Below are 16,645 nucleotides of genomic sequence, written 5' to 3' on the forward strand. Positions count from 1 at the left end.
TTTATCAACATTTTATTAAAAGTTTTATAGTGTAAGCTTTTACATCAGCTAGCTATGTTGAATGCAATTTATTGAATTGTTTGGAAAACGTTTCAAAGGACAATCTGAAACCATACATCTTTGCAATATTTTTTATATATTTCATTGACATTTATTGAAGGTCCCTATTTTTTTATTTGTATATTTATTTATATATTTATGTATTTGAGCGCAAAAACTCCAAAACTGCATTGACAGTCATGTGATAGTGGATATTGTGACGTCAGATGAATGAAGCCTTAGCCAAGATGGCGGCTGCTGGAGGAGAGCCCTCTACCCAGAGTGGTCCGGATGATTTGTTCAATCATTTCTACACAGAGGTAAAATATATTTAGGAAATCCATGTTACTCAGTGTGTTGATATGTAACCTAACATTATGGATTTGACAAATACCGATAATTCGTCCCCTGGACCTGCATTTATGAGGCATACAAACATCTGCTAGCTAAAAAGCAAGAGGGGCTAAAGTTAGCTAACGTTAACTTGGCTAGSTAGCTCGCATAACACGGTGTGTGTGAACGTGCTAGCTAGCTAAGCTAAGCTACCAATTGCTAACGCTAACAGAGTAGTGTTTATTCGCCAGTACACTTCTCTGTGATCATTACACGCATATAGTTTGTTACACCGCTATTCTATCAGTGTAGGGAAATTTTGTTTCCCATTTAAACAGTGGTGAAATGGTTGAGTATTTGATCTGTTTTGTGCTCTTGCTAGCCAGCATAGCAGATTCGACCCTMTTTACAGCTAGCTGCACTAGGTTGGACAGGCTTCCTGTGTAGATTAAGATATATGACTCGGAAAATATACCTCAATCCAGGGATGAKAAATGCGTTGTATAGTACTCCGAATTGTCCCATTATGCCAACTGTTACACCAAGAAGATTGAAAGACTACTCGTTTTTAGATGTCATTCAATCTTCTCGGTGTAACAGTTAGGGTAATGGGACAATTTTAGGAGTTCAACACATTTCTCATCCCAGGATGGAGTTTCATTTTCTGAGCCATATCTCGCACTAGCTCTGGGGTGTCTTAATCTAGTCAGGAAGCCTGGCTGACCCTAGTGCAGCTGTAAGCAAGCGGGTTGGATCTCTGGCATGAATGTAAACATGCTCAGTTCCATCTATCCAACCTTCCCCAAGTGGACTCATGAGTCATGACAGATAATGCTACGCCAGCTGGCCAGTGAAAGGGACCAAGATTATGTAAATATCCATTTGCTTGCTAATATGACCATGACTGAACTTCTGTGACCCTAACTAATATGGCATGTCTCTGTCCAACAGGTAAAGCAGATAGAGAAAAGAGACTCTGTGCTAACCTCGAAGCAGCAAATAGACAGGCTGCTCAGACCTGGGTCATCCTACTTCAATTTAAACCCGTTTGAGGTAAGTGGCTAGTTCCTGTCACATGCAGCTGTAGTTGATCTATTATTATTGTGACAAGATTGTTGTGTATAACTGCGTTGAAGTGTTCTTAGTACAACACCAGCGACCTCATTAAGAGGTTCAAGCCTCTTGCCAAAATGGCTTAGGTGTTGTGCTGACAGACGCATCGTTGCAGGTTTCAACCCATTTGCGATACTTGTTGAAGGTGCTGCATTAGTGTCAGAAGTTAAATGATGTTAACTTTGTGTGACTGTTTATTTGGGTGCGATGGTAAAGTGCAAGAGTGTGTTTCTCAAAGGAAAATGGGTAGTGTAACATTTTTTATTTAACTAGGCAAGTCAGTTAAACAAATTCTTATTTACAATGATGGCCTACCAAAAGGCCTCCTGTGGGGACAAGGGCGTGGATAAAAAAATATATATATAATATAGGACAAAAGGCACATCATGACAAAAGAGAGACACAACACTACATGAAGAGAGACCTAAAACAACAACCGAGCATGGCAGCAACACATGACAACACAGTATAGTAGCAATACCACACCTTATTTTTTATTTTTTACCTAACACTTATTTTTCTTAACTGCATTTTTGGTTAATGGCTTGTAAGTAATCATTTCACTAAGGTCTACACCTGTTGTATTTGGCGCATGTGACAAATAAAATTTGATTTGATGTGTGTGCTTTGAGGACCTATTAACAGAATGTGACTGGCAGAATGGGTGTTATATGTGGAGGATGAGGGCTGCAGTAGGTAACACAGATGGGGGGGGGGAGTGAGGCCTAAGAGGGTTTTAAAATAAGCATCAACCAGTGGGTCTTGCAACATCCTTTGTACAACACCGGCAACGTTGCTTAGCTATTTGAATCGCTTGAGGTAAATACACATCTGTGTTGCTTAAGCAATGCAGTGTAAAATTCGCTTCCAGTGAAATGCCTAATTTGAATTTCAGGTGTTACAAATTGATCCAGAGGCGACAGATGAGGAGTTGAAGAAGAGGTTCAGAGCGGTAGGTATACTACATATCTGACAGTAGGTACCGGAGGATCCGGTCTTGGACCTACCGGTTCCAACACAGCTTCCAGGTCATAACACTGTTGAACAGCTAACCCTAGMTTTCCACCTGCACATACTGTACCTGCTAGTCATCCACACCCTATTAAAATACTATTTGCACTGACTCTTGACACACCCATTCACACTTTCATACATACACACTTTCACTCACTGCCACCATTGCTGTTATTATTTAATTGTACTGCTCACTTTATCTACTGTAAATAACTGTCACATTGATAGTACATTCCATAGTAAATACTGTATATTCTATAGTTTTATATTTCCCACTATATCTTTATAGCTGATATCCTTAATAGTGAAACAGCCACATCCATATTACAACAACAAAGAAGTTACTGCAAACAACGAACACTGTTTTTTTCCCCTCTGACATCATTGCATGCATGAAGAAAGTAGAGCCCGACTGATATTGGATGTTGGGGTCCGATACCAATTTTAGGGAGGCAAAGGTCACCGATTATTTATATGTACAGTTGAAGTCGGAAGTTTACATACACTTAGGTTGGAGTCATTCAAACTCGTTTTTCAACCACTCCACAAATTTCTTGTTAACAAACTATAGTTTTGGCAAGTCGGTTAGGACATCTACTTTGTGCATGACACAAGTCATTTTTCCAACAATAGTTTACAGACAGATTATTTCACTTATAATTTACAGTATCACAATTCCAGTGGGTCAGAAGTTTACATACACTAAGTTGACTGTACCTTTAAACAGCTTGGAAAATTCCAGAAAATGATGTCATGGCTTTAGAAGCGTTGATTGGCTAATTGACATCATTTGAGTCAATTGGAGGTGTGGATGTATTTCAAGGCCTACCTTCAAACTCAGTGCCTCTTTGCTTGACATTATGGGAAAATCAAAAAGAAATCAGCCAAGACCTCAGGAAAAGAATCGTAGACCTCCACAAGTCTGGTTCATCCTTGGAGCAATTGCCTGAAGGTACCACGTTCATCTGTACAAACAATAGTACGCAAGTATAAACACCATGGGACCACGCAGCCGTCATACCGCTCAGGAAGGAGACACGTTCTGTCTCCTAGAGATGATTGTACTTTGGTGCGAAAAGTGCAAATCAATCCCAGAACAACAGCAAAGGACCTTGTGAAGATCCTGGAGGAAACGGGTACAAAAGTATCTATATCCACAGTAAAACGAGTCCTATATCAACATAACCTGAATGGCTGCTCAGCAAGGAAGAAGCCACTGCTCCAAAAACTGCCATAAAAAAGCCAGACTACGGTTTGCAACCTGCCACTATGGGGCGACAGATTGTACTTTTTGGAGAAATGTCCTCTGGTCTGATGAAACAAAAATAGAACTGTTTGGCCACAATGACCATTGTTATGTTTGGAGGAAAAAGGGGGAGGCTTGCAAGCCGAAGAACACTATCCCAACCGTGAAGCATGGGGGTGGCAGCATCATGTTGTGGGGGTGCTTTGCTGCAGGAGGGACTGGTGCACTTCACAAAATAGATGGCATCATGAGGATCAAAAATTATGTGGATATATTGAAGCAACACCTCAAGACATCATTCAGGAAGTTAAAGCTTGGTCGTAAATGGGTCTTCCAAATGGACAATGACCCCAAGCATACTTCCAAAGTTGTAGCAAAATGGCTTAAGGACAACAAAGTCAAGGTATTAGTGGCCATCACAAAGCCCTGACCTCAATCCCATAGAAAATTTGTGGGCAGAACTGAAAAAGCGTGTACGAGCAAGGAGGCCTACAAACCTGACTGTTACACCAGCTCTGTCAGGAGGAATGGGCCAAAATTTACCCAACTTATTGTGGGAAGCTTGTGGAAGACTACCTGAAACTTTGACCAAAGTTAAACAATTTAAGGCAATGCTACCAAATACTAATTGAGTGTATGTAAACTTCTGACCCACTGGGAATGTGATGAAAGCTGAAATAAATCATTCTCTCTTATTATTYYRWYATTTCACATTCTTAAAATAAAGTGGTGATCCTAACTGACCTAAGACAGGGAATTTTTACTAGGATTAAATGTCAGGAATTGTGAGTAAGTCTATTTGGTTAAGGTGTATGTAAACTTGAAAAACATACCTTTTTATAACACAATTGACGCTCCAAAAGATTAACAGATACTCTAAATGTTGATTTCTTAACTAAGTATTTCAATTAACATTATTTAAGAACATTCTAATTGTGGTTTACATGATAACCATCAAAAAGCAACTATCTTCTATAAGTATGAAAGTAAATACAAAACAGTTCAGTTTACCTTCTTAGACAAATCTTTAAGTTGYACCTATCTACTGCAGTGGGTAAGAATCCATAAGTGTTTGTGCTGAAGCACCACAAGCACACGAATAAACAATAAGGGCTGAATGAATTAAACTCAGTCTCAAAGTAAATCTGAAACTGCACTGTTCATAACCTATACAGAAACTTGCAGTTYGTAATGTCACCACTAGATGTAATTTGTATTGAGTAGATTCACTACMGTGCTTTACAAAAGTAATGTAAAGAAATACTTTTTAAAAATGTATTTTTTATTTAACTAGGCAATCGGTTAAGAACAAATTCAGATTTACAATGACGGCCTACCCTGGGCCAAACCCTAAYCCGAACAATGCTGGGCCAATTGTGCGCCGCCCTATGGTACTCCCAATCATGGCCGGTTGTGATAGCCTGGAATCGAACCAGGGTCTGTAGTGACACCTCTAGCACTGAGATGCAGTGCCTTTATGGCAACCTTGCAATGAGAGGGTTGTCACTAGTTACCACAGCCACAAAGTCATAAACCCTGCCTATTTCTACAATTTCTCTTAACCTCACTGCTAACCTTATGGCCTACCCTAACCTTAAATTAAGACCAAAAAGCAACATTTTGTTTTCCTACATTTTTTGTGACATTGTGCCAGTGGAAACCTTGTTATGACAAGCACATGCTAGCTCTTTATTAGGACAATGTTTTCTTACTGAAACCATAATGTAAATTACTGTTATTCAATACAAAATTAATTGGCTGTATATTTCAACTGCAAATGGCATCCGCTGATGACTGAGCGTTCATGCAGTAAAATACTTACTGCACTGGTTTTAGTAACACACGTTCTAATTTAGCTAGCTAACTAACAACAATCTTATCTCATCATGAATGCAAGCACATCGCCTGAATGATAGATCTGCGCCAACTGTCTTGCTTTTTGCAGAAAACGAACTAAATAAGCCCACTGACATAATAGGGCCAGACAGTAATGTATCAAGGAGGAGTGTCCGCACAGATTGCTAGCTAAGCTAACTACCTTCCTGCAGAGCTGCCAACTTTTGAAGAAAACTTGGAGTGATATTTGCTATGTGAATTTCATTGCGCCCTGGCACAACCCCTAGATGGAAAATTGTACTGTTTTTTTAAATGCAATTCTATGTATTTTGACATGGCTGAGGCGTAGGACCATGGTGGAAAATGTAAAAATAAAAACCACAGGTCAGGTGTATTCAGGATGCTTTGAACGTTAACACATCATTCACTGAGTTTGCTACTTAGATTACATTTAAAGTCATTTTTTTTCTATATTAATTGGCAGTGGGTAACCAAATCATAGATTGCAGCCTCCTTGTCCATAGACTGCTTTCCAGGTAAGGACACAAAGATTTTGTAATTTGGGTGAACTCTCTCTTTAAAATAGGGCTGGAAGAAATTCCTGCTTGCTGTGTTGGCTTCCCCTGAAGTGCTGGGTGTTTGAGAAATGAATTGTTATAACAAGAACATTTTCAATCACCCAACCTTCAAGTGGTTTATGCCAACTAGTTGAAGCTCCTTAACATCATCTTGCTCTACATGGACAACATAGGATTGGTTGTGAGTCCCCCTACCATCTCTGCCTAGCATATGCACAATACTAAAGTGTCAAATTGTATTTGATACCTGGAGCATTTAATATCTAATGTCTATTTATATGACTTATTCAAAACTGTCCACAAAGTACTGCAAAAATGCATAGCCTGATATAATTCATTTTCAAAGACACAAGTAGGCATATGTGATTACACTGGTAAAATTGTGAAGAAGATGAATAATACAATAAGTTTGGGGAATAACAGTACAGTGTTCTTACTGACAAGCACAGTAATTGCCCTGTATTTTAGCCTATTGTTAAGAATGAGAATTGTTCCACTGATCAGACTAAAAGTAAATCAATAATAGGCTATCCTGAAGACAAGATGACAAAAATCTTGCTCTACACCCTAACCCAATTCTTTTTCTATTTATTGACGCCCCTCTAGAATAAAACGTACACTTTTGGGTTCACGATCTGTTTGACAAAAGTATTTTCATAGTTACAAATCAGGTCACCCTACCAAACTTCCCTGCTATAACATACTGTAGGTCTGCCTGCTGGCTTTCCGTTGTCACAGCCGAAACGCCAATCACCGAACGAGGGGACTAGTGTGAATTAAATCGACTTTAGTATATGCTGTCAAAAGGCTGAATTCTGCAATAGAGACTGGAGTAACAGCAACCTAATTTGGTTGACAACGAACAGCGCCACCGTGCTACTCTTTTTAGAGCTGTATAAGCAGAGAACGTTCTCTCTCTCTTCAGCGCCACTGTACCTTGAGGGGCGTTTCTTTAAAACATGCATCCAATCCCCTTGATCCTTTATATAACTAGACCAATCATATGCTTCAATGTGCCGCGGTTCAGTGCTGTGGCGAGACATCACAATTAGAGGTTCAGCTCGTGGTGTTAAATGGCAGTTGCAGATGCTCTGATTTCAAAACGATTTCGAGTATAGTTGAAAAGTTAACGCGCTGACTRTACAACGTACTAATTGAAAAGTACTGCTTTTATTTTTCTAATGCGTGAGATATGAGGTGTGTGCTGTGAGAAGAGGGTCAAATTGCGTTTGTCTCACGGCCAATGCGTGAGAGTGGGCAGCTCTGTCCCTGGCTAGATGGAGCCTGACTACATTGCTTGCTAGCTGGCCAGCTAACGTTAACTAAGTGATGATGACAGGTAGCCTAGTGGTTAGAGCGTTGGGCCAGTTACCGAAAGTGGATCGAATCCCCGAGCTGACAAGGTAAAAMATCTGTCGTTCTGCCCCTGAACAAGGCAGATAACCCACCGTCACTGTAAATAAGAGTTTGTTCTTAACTGACTTGCCTAGTAAAACATTATTATAATTTTTTTTACAATAAGGCCTATTCTTACCTCGTGGCTTAGGGCAGAATTATGTTCAACGAGCAATACACAGAGCACCCTCTGGGGGAAAAACGACTGCAAATTAGCAGACGTATTTGTTATTTCGCCGCATTATCTGTGGAATAAAGACCGATGCAAATATTTTTGTRAAGGGCTATCGGCCAATAAAATGGGTTTATCGGTCAACTGATTTATCGGTCAGACTCTACAAAGAAGAACACTACGTATTGCAATTTTCTTTACGGTTCTGTTCGCACTCCTCAGCTCTGCAACAAAAACAAAGGTGGTGGCACTGTTTCCGCACACTGCAGATTCCATCTTTAATGTTCTACTGCCTTATTTGTATTGCACCGTTACCACTTATTGCCTTATATTATTATTTTGAGTTCATGTTTCACTGCACTGTTGAGAGAGCTCGCAAATAAAGCATTTCATTGCACCGTTTACCAGTAGTGTAAAGTACTTTAGTTAAAATACTTGAAAGTACTACTTCACTAGTTTTTTGGGGGGTGTCTGTACTTTGCTATTTATATTTTTGACATTTTTTACTTTGGACGAGCATTTGGCCAGTAACTGAAAAGGTTGACAATGTAAAAATCGGTCCTTCTGCCCCTGAACAAGGCAGTTAACCCACTGTTCCCTGGTAGGCCGTCATTGTAAATAAGGATTTGTTCTTAACTGACTTGGTTAGTTAAATAAAGGTTAAATTAAATGTATTTTAAAAAAAATATATATATATATATATATATGTTTTACTTCACTACATTCCTAAAGAAAATATTGTGCTTTATACTCCATGCATTTTCCCTGACACCAAAAAGTACTCGTTACATTTTGAATGCTTAGCAGATCAGCACTTATCAAGAGAACACCTGGTCATCCTTACTGCCTATTTTCTGGCGGACTCACTAAACACAAGTGCATCTTTTGTAACTAATGTCTGAGTGTTGGAATGTGACCCTGGCTATACATACATTTTAAAAACAAGAAAATKGTMCTTTCTGGTTTGCTTAGTATAAGAATTTGAAATGATTTATACTTATGTATATTTGATCAAATACATTTACTTTTGATACATAAGTATATTTAAAACCAAATACTTTTAGACTTTTACTCAAATAGTATTTTCCTGGGTGAATTTTACTTGAGTAACTTTCTATCTATACTTWTACTCAAGTATGACAATTGGGTACTTTTCCGACCATTGCCATTTACACCCCAATGTGTCCTGTGTATATAACAAATACACTTTGATTTGATATTGTTGATTCTCACACTAACGAAAGCAAACTAATTTCTCCTTCCATTTCAGTTGTCCATCTTGGTCCATCCAGACAAGAACCAGGATGATCCAGACAGAGCACAACTAGCCTTTGAAGGTAGAAATATGATTGCCATCACAGTATGTCTACATCAGTTAGTCTAATACATTCAAAGAGTTCTTAACAACTCCAATCYCACTGTATTTCTAGCTGTGGACAAGGCATACAAAAACTTGCTGGACCCAGAACAGAAGAAGAGGGCAGTTGATGTGATCCAAGCAGGAAGGGAATATGTAGAGCATAATGTGAGTAACTAATCACCTGTCCCTCTGTTCACACGTCTCATAGGTACAGTAGCTTCCCAAATGGAACCCTATTCCCTATATTGTCCACTACTTTTGACCATGACCCATAAGGTTCTGGTCAAAAGTACGGCACTATAAAGGGAATAGGGTGCCGTTTGGGACACACATTTACTGTACAATTGTATTAATACTAGTGATGCCGATATTACAGTTGAGTTCATGTATTGCCACAGCATATGACACTTCAACTGTATTTTTTTTTTATTGCAACAGATGAAAGAGAAGAAGAAACAGCTGAAGAAGGATGGGAAGCCTCAATTCTTGGAGGAGGATGACCCAGAAATGGTATTGACAAGTGGTGTTAAATATAACTTGTAACAGATGTAAGGCTGTTTTTGAGATTGGGCTTATTGTTATTTTACTAAGGAAACCACTCTTCTCTTGATCGTCAGTTCAGACAGGCGGTGTACAAGCAGACTATGAAGCTGTTTGCAGAGCTTGAAATCAAGAGGAAGGAGCGGGAAGCCAAGGACATGCATGAAAGGTAATGGTGCCATTTCAGTCAACTTGCCATAGATTTTCAAGCCGAYTTTTAAATCCAAACTTTAGCTAGGCCACTTGGKAACATTCAGCGTCGTCTTGGTAAGCGCCTCCAGTGTATATCTGGCCTTGTGTTTTATGTTATTGTCCTGCTGAAAGGTGAATTTGTCTCCTAGTGTCTGTTGGAAAGCAGACTGAACCAGATTTTCCTCTAGGATTTTGCCTGTGCTTTTCTCTATTCTGGTTATTTTTATCCTAAAAAGACTCCCTAGTCCTTGCTGATGACAAGCATACATGCAGCCGCCACCATGCTTCAAAATGTGAAGTGGTACTCGGTGGTTTTGGATTTGCCCAAAACATAACACTTTGTACTCAGAACATAAAGTAATTATTTTTTGCAGTTTTACTTTAGTGCCTTGTTGCAAACAGGATGCATGTTTTGGAATATTTTTATTCTGTTCAAGCTTCCTTCTTTTCACTTAGTATTGTGGAGTAACTACAATGTGGTTGTTGATCCATCCACAGTTTTCGCCTATCACAGCCATTAAATTTTAACGGTTTGAAAGTCACCATTGGCCTCATGGTGAAATCCCTGAGCGATTTTCTTCCTCTACGGCAACTGAGTTAGGAAGGACGCCAATATCTTTGTAGTGACTGGGTGTATTGATACACCACCCAAMGTGTAATAACTTCACCATGCTCAAAGGGATATTCAATGTCTACTTTTATTTTACCCATCTACAAATAGGTGCCCTTTGCGAGGCATTGGAAAACATTCCTGGTCTTTGTGGTTGAATCTGTGTTTGAAATTCGCTGCTCGACTGAGGGACCTTACAATKATSTGTATGTGTGGGGTAGTCATTTACATTTTATGTTAAACACTTATTGCACACAGTGAGTCCATGCAATTTATGTGACTTGTTAAGCACATGTTTACTCCAGAACTTATTTAGGCTTGCCATAACAAAGGGGTTGAATACTTATTGACTCAACACATTTCAGCTTTACCATTTTTTATTAATAAAAAAATCGATAAACATAATTCCACTTTCACATTATGGGGTATTGTGTGTAGGCCAGTGACACAAAAACGTAATCTATTTTAAATTCAAGTTGTGTAACAACAAAATGTGGAAAAATTCAARAGTGAATACTTTCTGAAGGCACTGTATATCGTCCATGAAATACAGAACATATCAGCACAAAAGACTCACAATGTGTGCAGTTACATGCGCACAATAAAGTGATTGTTGTGGATTGTCAGATTAATATAATAGTTCATTTAAAAYRTTTACGTGCTTTGCAAGATGAACGATTTCCTTTATAATCCTATTTACGTGGACCCATCTGAAATCAGGCTACCTGGTGGCACTCTAACTGCAGAAAATCGTTGATGAAAATAAACAATCTACCGCAGCGAACATGTTATTTTTGGGAAGCATATTTGATTCTGAGTTTGGACATACTGTATAAAGTTTATGTGAACAAATTCTAAGACGCATACATTCAGTTGTTCCGAACACACTTCACTCGCACTAAAGAGGGAGGCTCGCTCGGCTGGTGCTAGCACATGCGCAGATCAAGTACACCGCTGGAAGACCGTTTTAAGGTGTTTAAATGTCCTAATAATTTGACAGATTGATCAGAAAACCAGGTGTTTTATTGGTGTATGCTTACTTTGAAGCTGAAGCTGGCCACCGGCCAAACTGAGCAATCAGGGGGAGAAGGGCCTTGGTCAGGGAGGTCACCAGGAGCCCAATGGTCACTCTGACAGCACTCCAGAGTTCCTCTGTAGAGATGGGAGACCCTTCCAGAAGGACAACCATCTCTGCAGCACTCCACCAATCAGGCCTTTATGGTAGAGTGGCCAGACGGAAGCCACTCCTCAATATAGGGCACAACCCGCTTGGAGTTAGCCAAAATGCACCTAAAGGACTCTGACCAGGAGAAACAAGATTCTCTGGTCTGATGAAACCAAGATTGAACTCTGGCCTGAATGCCAAGCGTCACATCTGGAGGAAACCTGGCACCATCCCTACGGTGAAGCGTGGTGGCAGCATCATGCTGTGGGGATGTTTTTCAGCAGCAGGGACTGGGAGACTAGTCAGGATTGAGGGAAAGATGAACGGAGCAAAGTACAGAGAGATCCTTGATGATAACCTGCTCCAGAGCGCTTAGGAACTCCGACTGGGACGAAGGTTCACCAACAGGACAATGACCCTAAGCACACAGCCATGACAACACAGGAGTGGCTTTGGGACAAGTCTCTGAAAGTTCATCCTTGAGTTGGCCGGCCAGAGCCCAGACTTCAACCTGATCGAACATCTCTGGAGAGACCTGAAAATAGCTGTGCAGCGACGCTCCCCATCCAACCTGACAGAGCTTGAGAGGATATGCAGAGAAAAATGGGAAAAACTCCCCAAATACAGGTGTGCCAAGCTTGTAGTGTCATACCCAAGAATACTCAAGGCTGTATTCGCTGCCAAAGGTGCTTCAACAAAGTACTGAGTAAAGGCTCTGAATACTTATGTAAACGTAATATTCGTTTTTTTATGTTAAATATATTTGCAAACATTTCTAAAAACATGTTTTTGCTTTGTTATGGGGTATTGTGTGTAGATTTCATTTTTTTTTAATAAGGCTGTAACGTAACAAAATGTGGAAAGAGTCAAGGGGTCTGAATACTTTCCCGAATGCACTGTACATGGCCCTTAATGTCTTTGTGGTCGTCTTTTTGTGTCCTTAAGGAATTCAATGTTTCATGTTTTCCTTTTCAGGAAAAGGGCAAGAGAGGAAGAGATTGAGACGGCAGAGAAAGCTAAGCGAGAGAGGGAATGGCAGAAAAACTTTGAGGTATGTTGAAAAAAGGTTGTAAATACATTTTAGTAATTTTTTGGGGGTGGTAATGTTTTGAGCAGAACTTTGATCATCACCCAAAATAAGCTGGGATGAGGAGAGACCTACTGTTGAATAACTAGCTCTTCAGTTGTTTAACTGAGATTCAGGGGTATGGCGTTGCCACGAGCAGCAGGGTGAACTGCAGAGAGTTGTAGTTGTTTCAGAAGTCGTCCCCGATATTGCTGTTTACTTCGTGCATCGCTGACTCTACCTTATATTTTCACAAGGAAACAAGGGATGGGCGAGTGGACAGTTGGAGGAGTTTCCAGGCAGGCAAAAGCAAGGCTAAAAAAGAGAAGAAACCCCGGTCCTTCCTGAAGCCTCCTAAAGTCAAGATGGAGCAGAGAGAGTGACGTCTGAGATGTGAGGGTTAAGGATACTACCGAAAGGCTACATCCCGATTATTCACCCTTTTCCAGAAGTGCGTACTTGCATACTCCACATGATGTTTAAAAGCATATGAGTGGTGTGTAAGCATCGGCTGGAGGGAGTTTCCACCATTGTAAAAATTCCACCATAGCAAGTGTACACTTCGGGAGAAGGATGGAGAATCGAGATTCAGCCCAACATTCTTACTTACACTTGACAGTGCATCCACCCTCCTGAGAAATGTAGTTTTGTGCTCGTTTTTTTTATGTACATAATTGTGATCTGCAACCTCCATGGGACCATCACACTTACTGGCCTCAATCAAAGTAGAAAAGATGACAGGAAATCTTCAATTTCTGTAACCACCTTAGTTTGACTGGACTTTTTGTGCTGTATTTTTTTTWGATTTTTTTTWACCTTTAAATAAAAGCTTGTTTGTAACAAGCCAATTTTGTGGTCTACCAAGTATTGACTCTGAAACGAGGCAATCTAGTTGAGGGTAGAATAATGAAATCCTTAGCTAACGACTGCCTTGTATTTGTGTTCGTCAATAGGTACAAGATGCTATAACATGTTATTAAGGAATTTTCCCCTTACTGTGAAACGCAAGGAGAATATCCAGCCACTCTTGGAGGACAATGGGAGTAGTTTACTCCTCTATTCAGGCACCGTGGTTGTAAAGTGAGGAAGAGAGTATCCCCACATCTCAAGTATCCTGCCATCCAGATTATTATTTTTCCCTTTAACTAGGCAAGTCATTTAAGAACAAATTCTTATTTTTATTGACGGCTTAGGAACAGTGGGTTAACTGCCTTGTTCAGGGGCAGAACGACAGATTTTTACCTTGTCAGCTCGGGGATTCGATCTTGCAACCTTTCGGTTACTAGTCCAACACTCTAACCACTGGGCTACCTGCTGCCCCGATGATCTGCTCATCACAATTTCAAACCCACAGTGAGTTGGGATTCCACTACACAGGTCCCAATTGGCATCCTATTCCATATATAATGCACTACTTTTGACCAGAGCCATATGGGTCCCGGGGAAAATAAGTGCACTAAATAGCGACTGGGGTGTCATTTGGGACAGAGGCACAAATCCACTCCTATTCCCACGATGATACCCCCTCTGACTTTGTTTTCTCCAATACATTAAAATATGTTACCCCAATTGACCATTGGTCGTGATCCTATCCCTATCATCTAACCACTAGTAGTGTTCTTTAATTAGCAGTAGCATTKTGCATCCATGCTGTTTTCATATCAAATGTTTAATTGCAGCAGTGTTTCACTCAATCTACAGTACCATGGAAAGTCGAAGGCTAGTCTGTGAGAGCTGTTTTTCTGTCAGTTGAACTGTAATCGTTACACTATAACAATAAAAATGTCTAAGATATTCTTAGGAGATAGTCAGGTCGTCTGTGAGTGTGATCAAAGCAAAGACAGTTGTCCGTTTGTTCTTGCCTGTAAGTGAAGCATGACGAGGCCAAGTTTASTCTTGTTCAACATTTTGTCTTTAATAATCATTAATTGAAAATACATTCAATTGCTCATTTTGTCAAAGACAACTAGACTAAATTGTGACAGAGCAAAAAATTATACAAATGTATATTTACTTAAAGTGCGTAAGTTGTAAATAAATTCAATGACAACTATCAAGTGTGCACATATAGGATACAACATGAGGATATTAAACTCATGGCAATACAGATAGAAATGACTACCAAAGTGTTCTCTTCGGCTACAGAGGCATAAAGAAAAGATGAAGCAATGAAATGCATCATCAGATTCCCTGGACACCCGCAATGTCGGAGTCCCCACACCCCTAAAATATGATGTAGTCTATACTGTGTTAGCCAGACAGCCACTCACAAAGTATAGACTACCGATTGTTGTCCGTGGTGCTTAAATTGCGATTTATCTATGCTGCGGCATGCCTGTCGATGTTAGGCTTTCTGTGGTGCCAGGGCATGWATAGCTTTGCTTTAGCTTATGGATAAATGTTTATTGGTAGGGCTATTTGGTCATAATGTTCTCATTTTAAACATTTCTCAAAGCTTTACAAGGTGTAGCAAAGCTGCCATTTTGTGACTGCTGGCTGGTCAGTAATTAAAAGTTGGAAATTCAAACATTGCAGATTGTAAAATAAATGTTCGATGCAACAGCATACTAATCAGCTACCAATAATGTTTTAGAATATACAACTTTCCTGTATAAGCTAGGTGAACCTGCATCACGAGCCGTCCTTGCGCTGTAGTGCTGAGCGATTAACCAAAATGCCAGTTATTTTTGTTTTTTAAACAACTAATTGACCAATGTCGGTTAAATTATTTGAATTCCATTTCGTTTAGTTTTTTTTTCTGTGAGCTCACATAGCTCAGTTTCTCTACGGACAAATCAGATCCATCCTGAACTGTGTGATGTAGTTTCCAACAGGCCAATATTCTACATAGTTTAGGGCATAAAACRCAGTAATTAACTACAATGATCATAATTCATTGCGCATCAACTTGTCCGATCTGTTTCTTTTACGCCTGCTACAGAAGAGAGAATGCCGATGGTGAAATCATATACAGAGCAGCTGTTGCTTCACAAGATATCTCTACCTGAAAATACAGGATCTAAGTGGTTAATAGTTGGTAAATTCAGCAGTCATAAAAGTATGCMTTGTGTATTTGAAGAACTACAAAATTGTGATTTTGTCAGACAGCATAGGCAGCAGCTCTTTAGCGATGAGATGACTTGGAACGAAATKAAGTCATCAAATGTAATCTACACAGTTGAAATATTGTTAATAAATTATTGTTAAGTGATAAGCAGTAATGGGCAGTCACTATCATCATTGGACTTTTAATAATTGTTTTATTCTGTGTTACAGCATTCAACCCACATAATTATCGAAAACGAAATTGAAAACCATGATAATTTTTTAAATAATCAGACTTCAAAAAGCACTAATCACTCAGCACTATTGCGCGCTCTCCTAGCTTGGATAGAAAGCTGAGTGTCCATCAAGACATTAGAACCCCCCCCCCCCAGATGATCCCGCAGGTGAAGAAGCCGGATGTGAAGGTCCTGGGCTGGCGGTTCCACGTGGTCATCAATTGTGAGGCTGGTTGGAAGTACTGCCAAATTCTCTAAAATGACGTTGAAGGCAGCTTTATTGTAGTGAAATGAACATTAAATTGTCTGGCAACAGCTCTGGTGGACATTCCTGCAGTCAACATGCCAATTGCACACYCCCTCAAAACTTGAGACATCTGTGGCATTGTGTTGTGTGACAAAACTGCACATTTTAGAGTGGCCTTTTATTGTCCCCAACACAGGGTGCACCTGTGTAATGATCATGTTGTTTAATTTGCTTCTTGATATGCCACACCTGTCAAGTGGAGGAATAATCTTGGCAATGGAGAAATGCCCACAAACAGGGATATAAACATATTTGTGGAAATATGAGAGAAATAAGCTTTTGGTGCGTATGGAACATTTCTAGGATTTTTATTTCAGCTCATAAAACCTTGGCATGACCCTGGACAACACCCTGTCGTTCTCTGCAAACAATCAAAGTGACTCGCGCTCATGCTCTAC

At 39.8% G+C, this 16,645-nt stretch overlaps 1 protein-coding gene across 1 annotated transcript; it reads left to right on the forward strand.

Moving 5' to 3' along the window:
• Nucleotides 1-240: 240 nt before the first annotated feature.
• Nucleotides 241-13,507, forward strand: LOC111955083 (dnaJ homolog subfamily C member 8). Its single transcript, XM_023975156.2, has 9 exons — nt 241-359; nt 1,324-1,425; nt 2,381-2,437; nt 8,997-9,063; nt 9,157-9,251; nt 9,525-9,596; nt 9,704-9,795; nt 12,569-12,644; nt 12,917-13,507. The coding sequence occupies exons 1-9, from the start codon at nt 267-269 to the stop codon at nt 13,040-13,042; spliced, it is 780 nt and encodes a 259-aa protein (XP_023830924.1). The 5' UTR covers nt 241-266; the 3' UTR covers nt 13,043-13,507.
• The last annotated feature ends 3,138 nt before the right edge of the window (nt 13,508-16,645 follow it).

Source organism: Salvelinus sp. IW2-2015, linkage group LG30 (assembly GCF_002910315.2).
Source record: "Salvelinus sp. IW2-2015 linkage group LG30, ASM291031v2, whole genome shotgun sequence".
NCBI lineage: Eukaryota > Metazoa > Chordata > Actinopteri > Salmoniformes > Salmonidae > Salvelinus > Salvelinus sp. IW2-2015.

Excerpts from the sequence above, each read along its gene's own strand:
- LOC111955083 (XM_023975156.2), top strand. The coding sequence starts at position 267 with ATGAATGAAGCCTTAGCCAAGATGGCGGCTGCTGGAGGAGAGCCCTCT. Across the intron at positions 1,426-2,380 it reads TCAATTTAAACCCGTTTGAG|GTGTTACAAATTGATCCAGA; the intron begins GTAAGTGGCTAG and ends TTTGAATTTCAG. Across the intron at positions 9,064-9,156 it reads AGCACAACTAGCCTTTGAAG|CTGTGGACAAGGCATACAAA; the intron begins GTAGAAATATGA and ends CTGTATTTCTAG.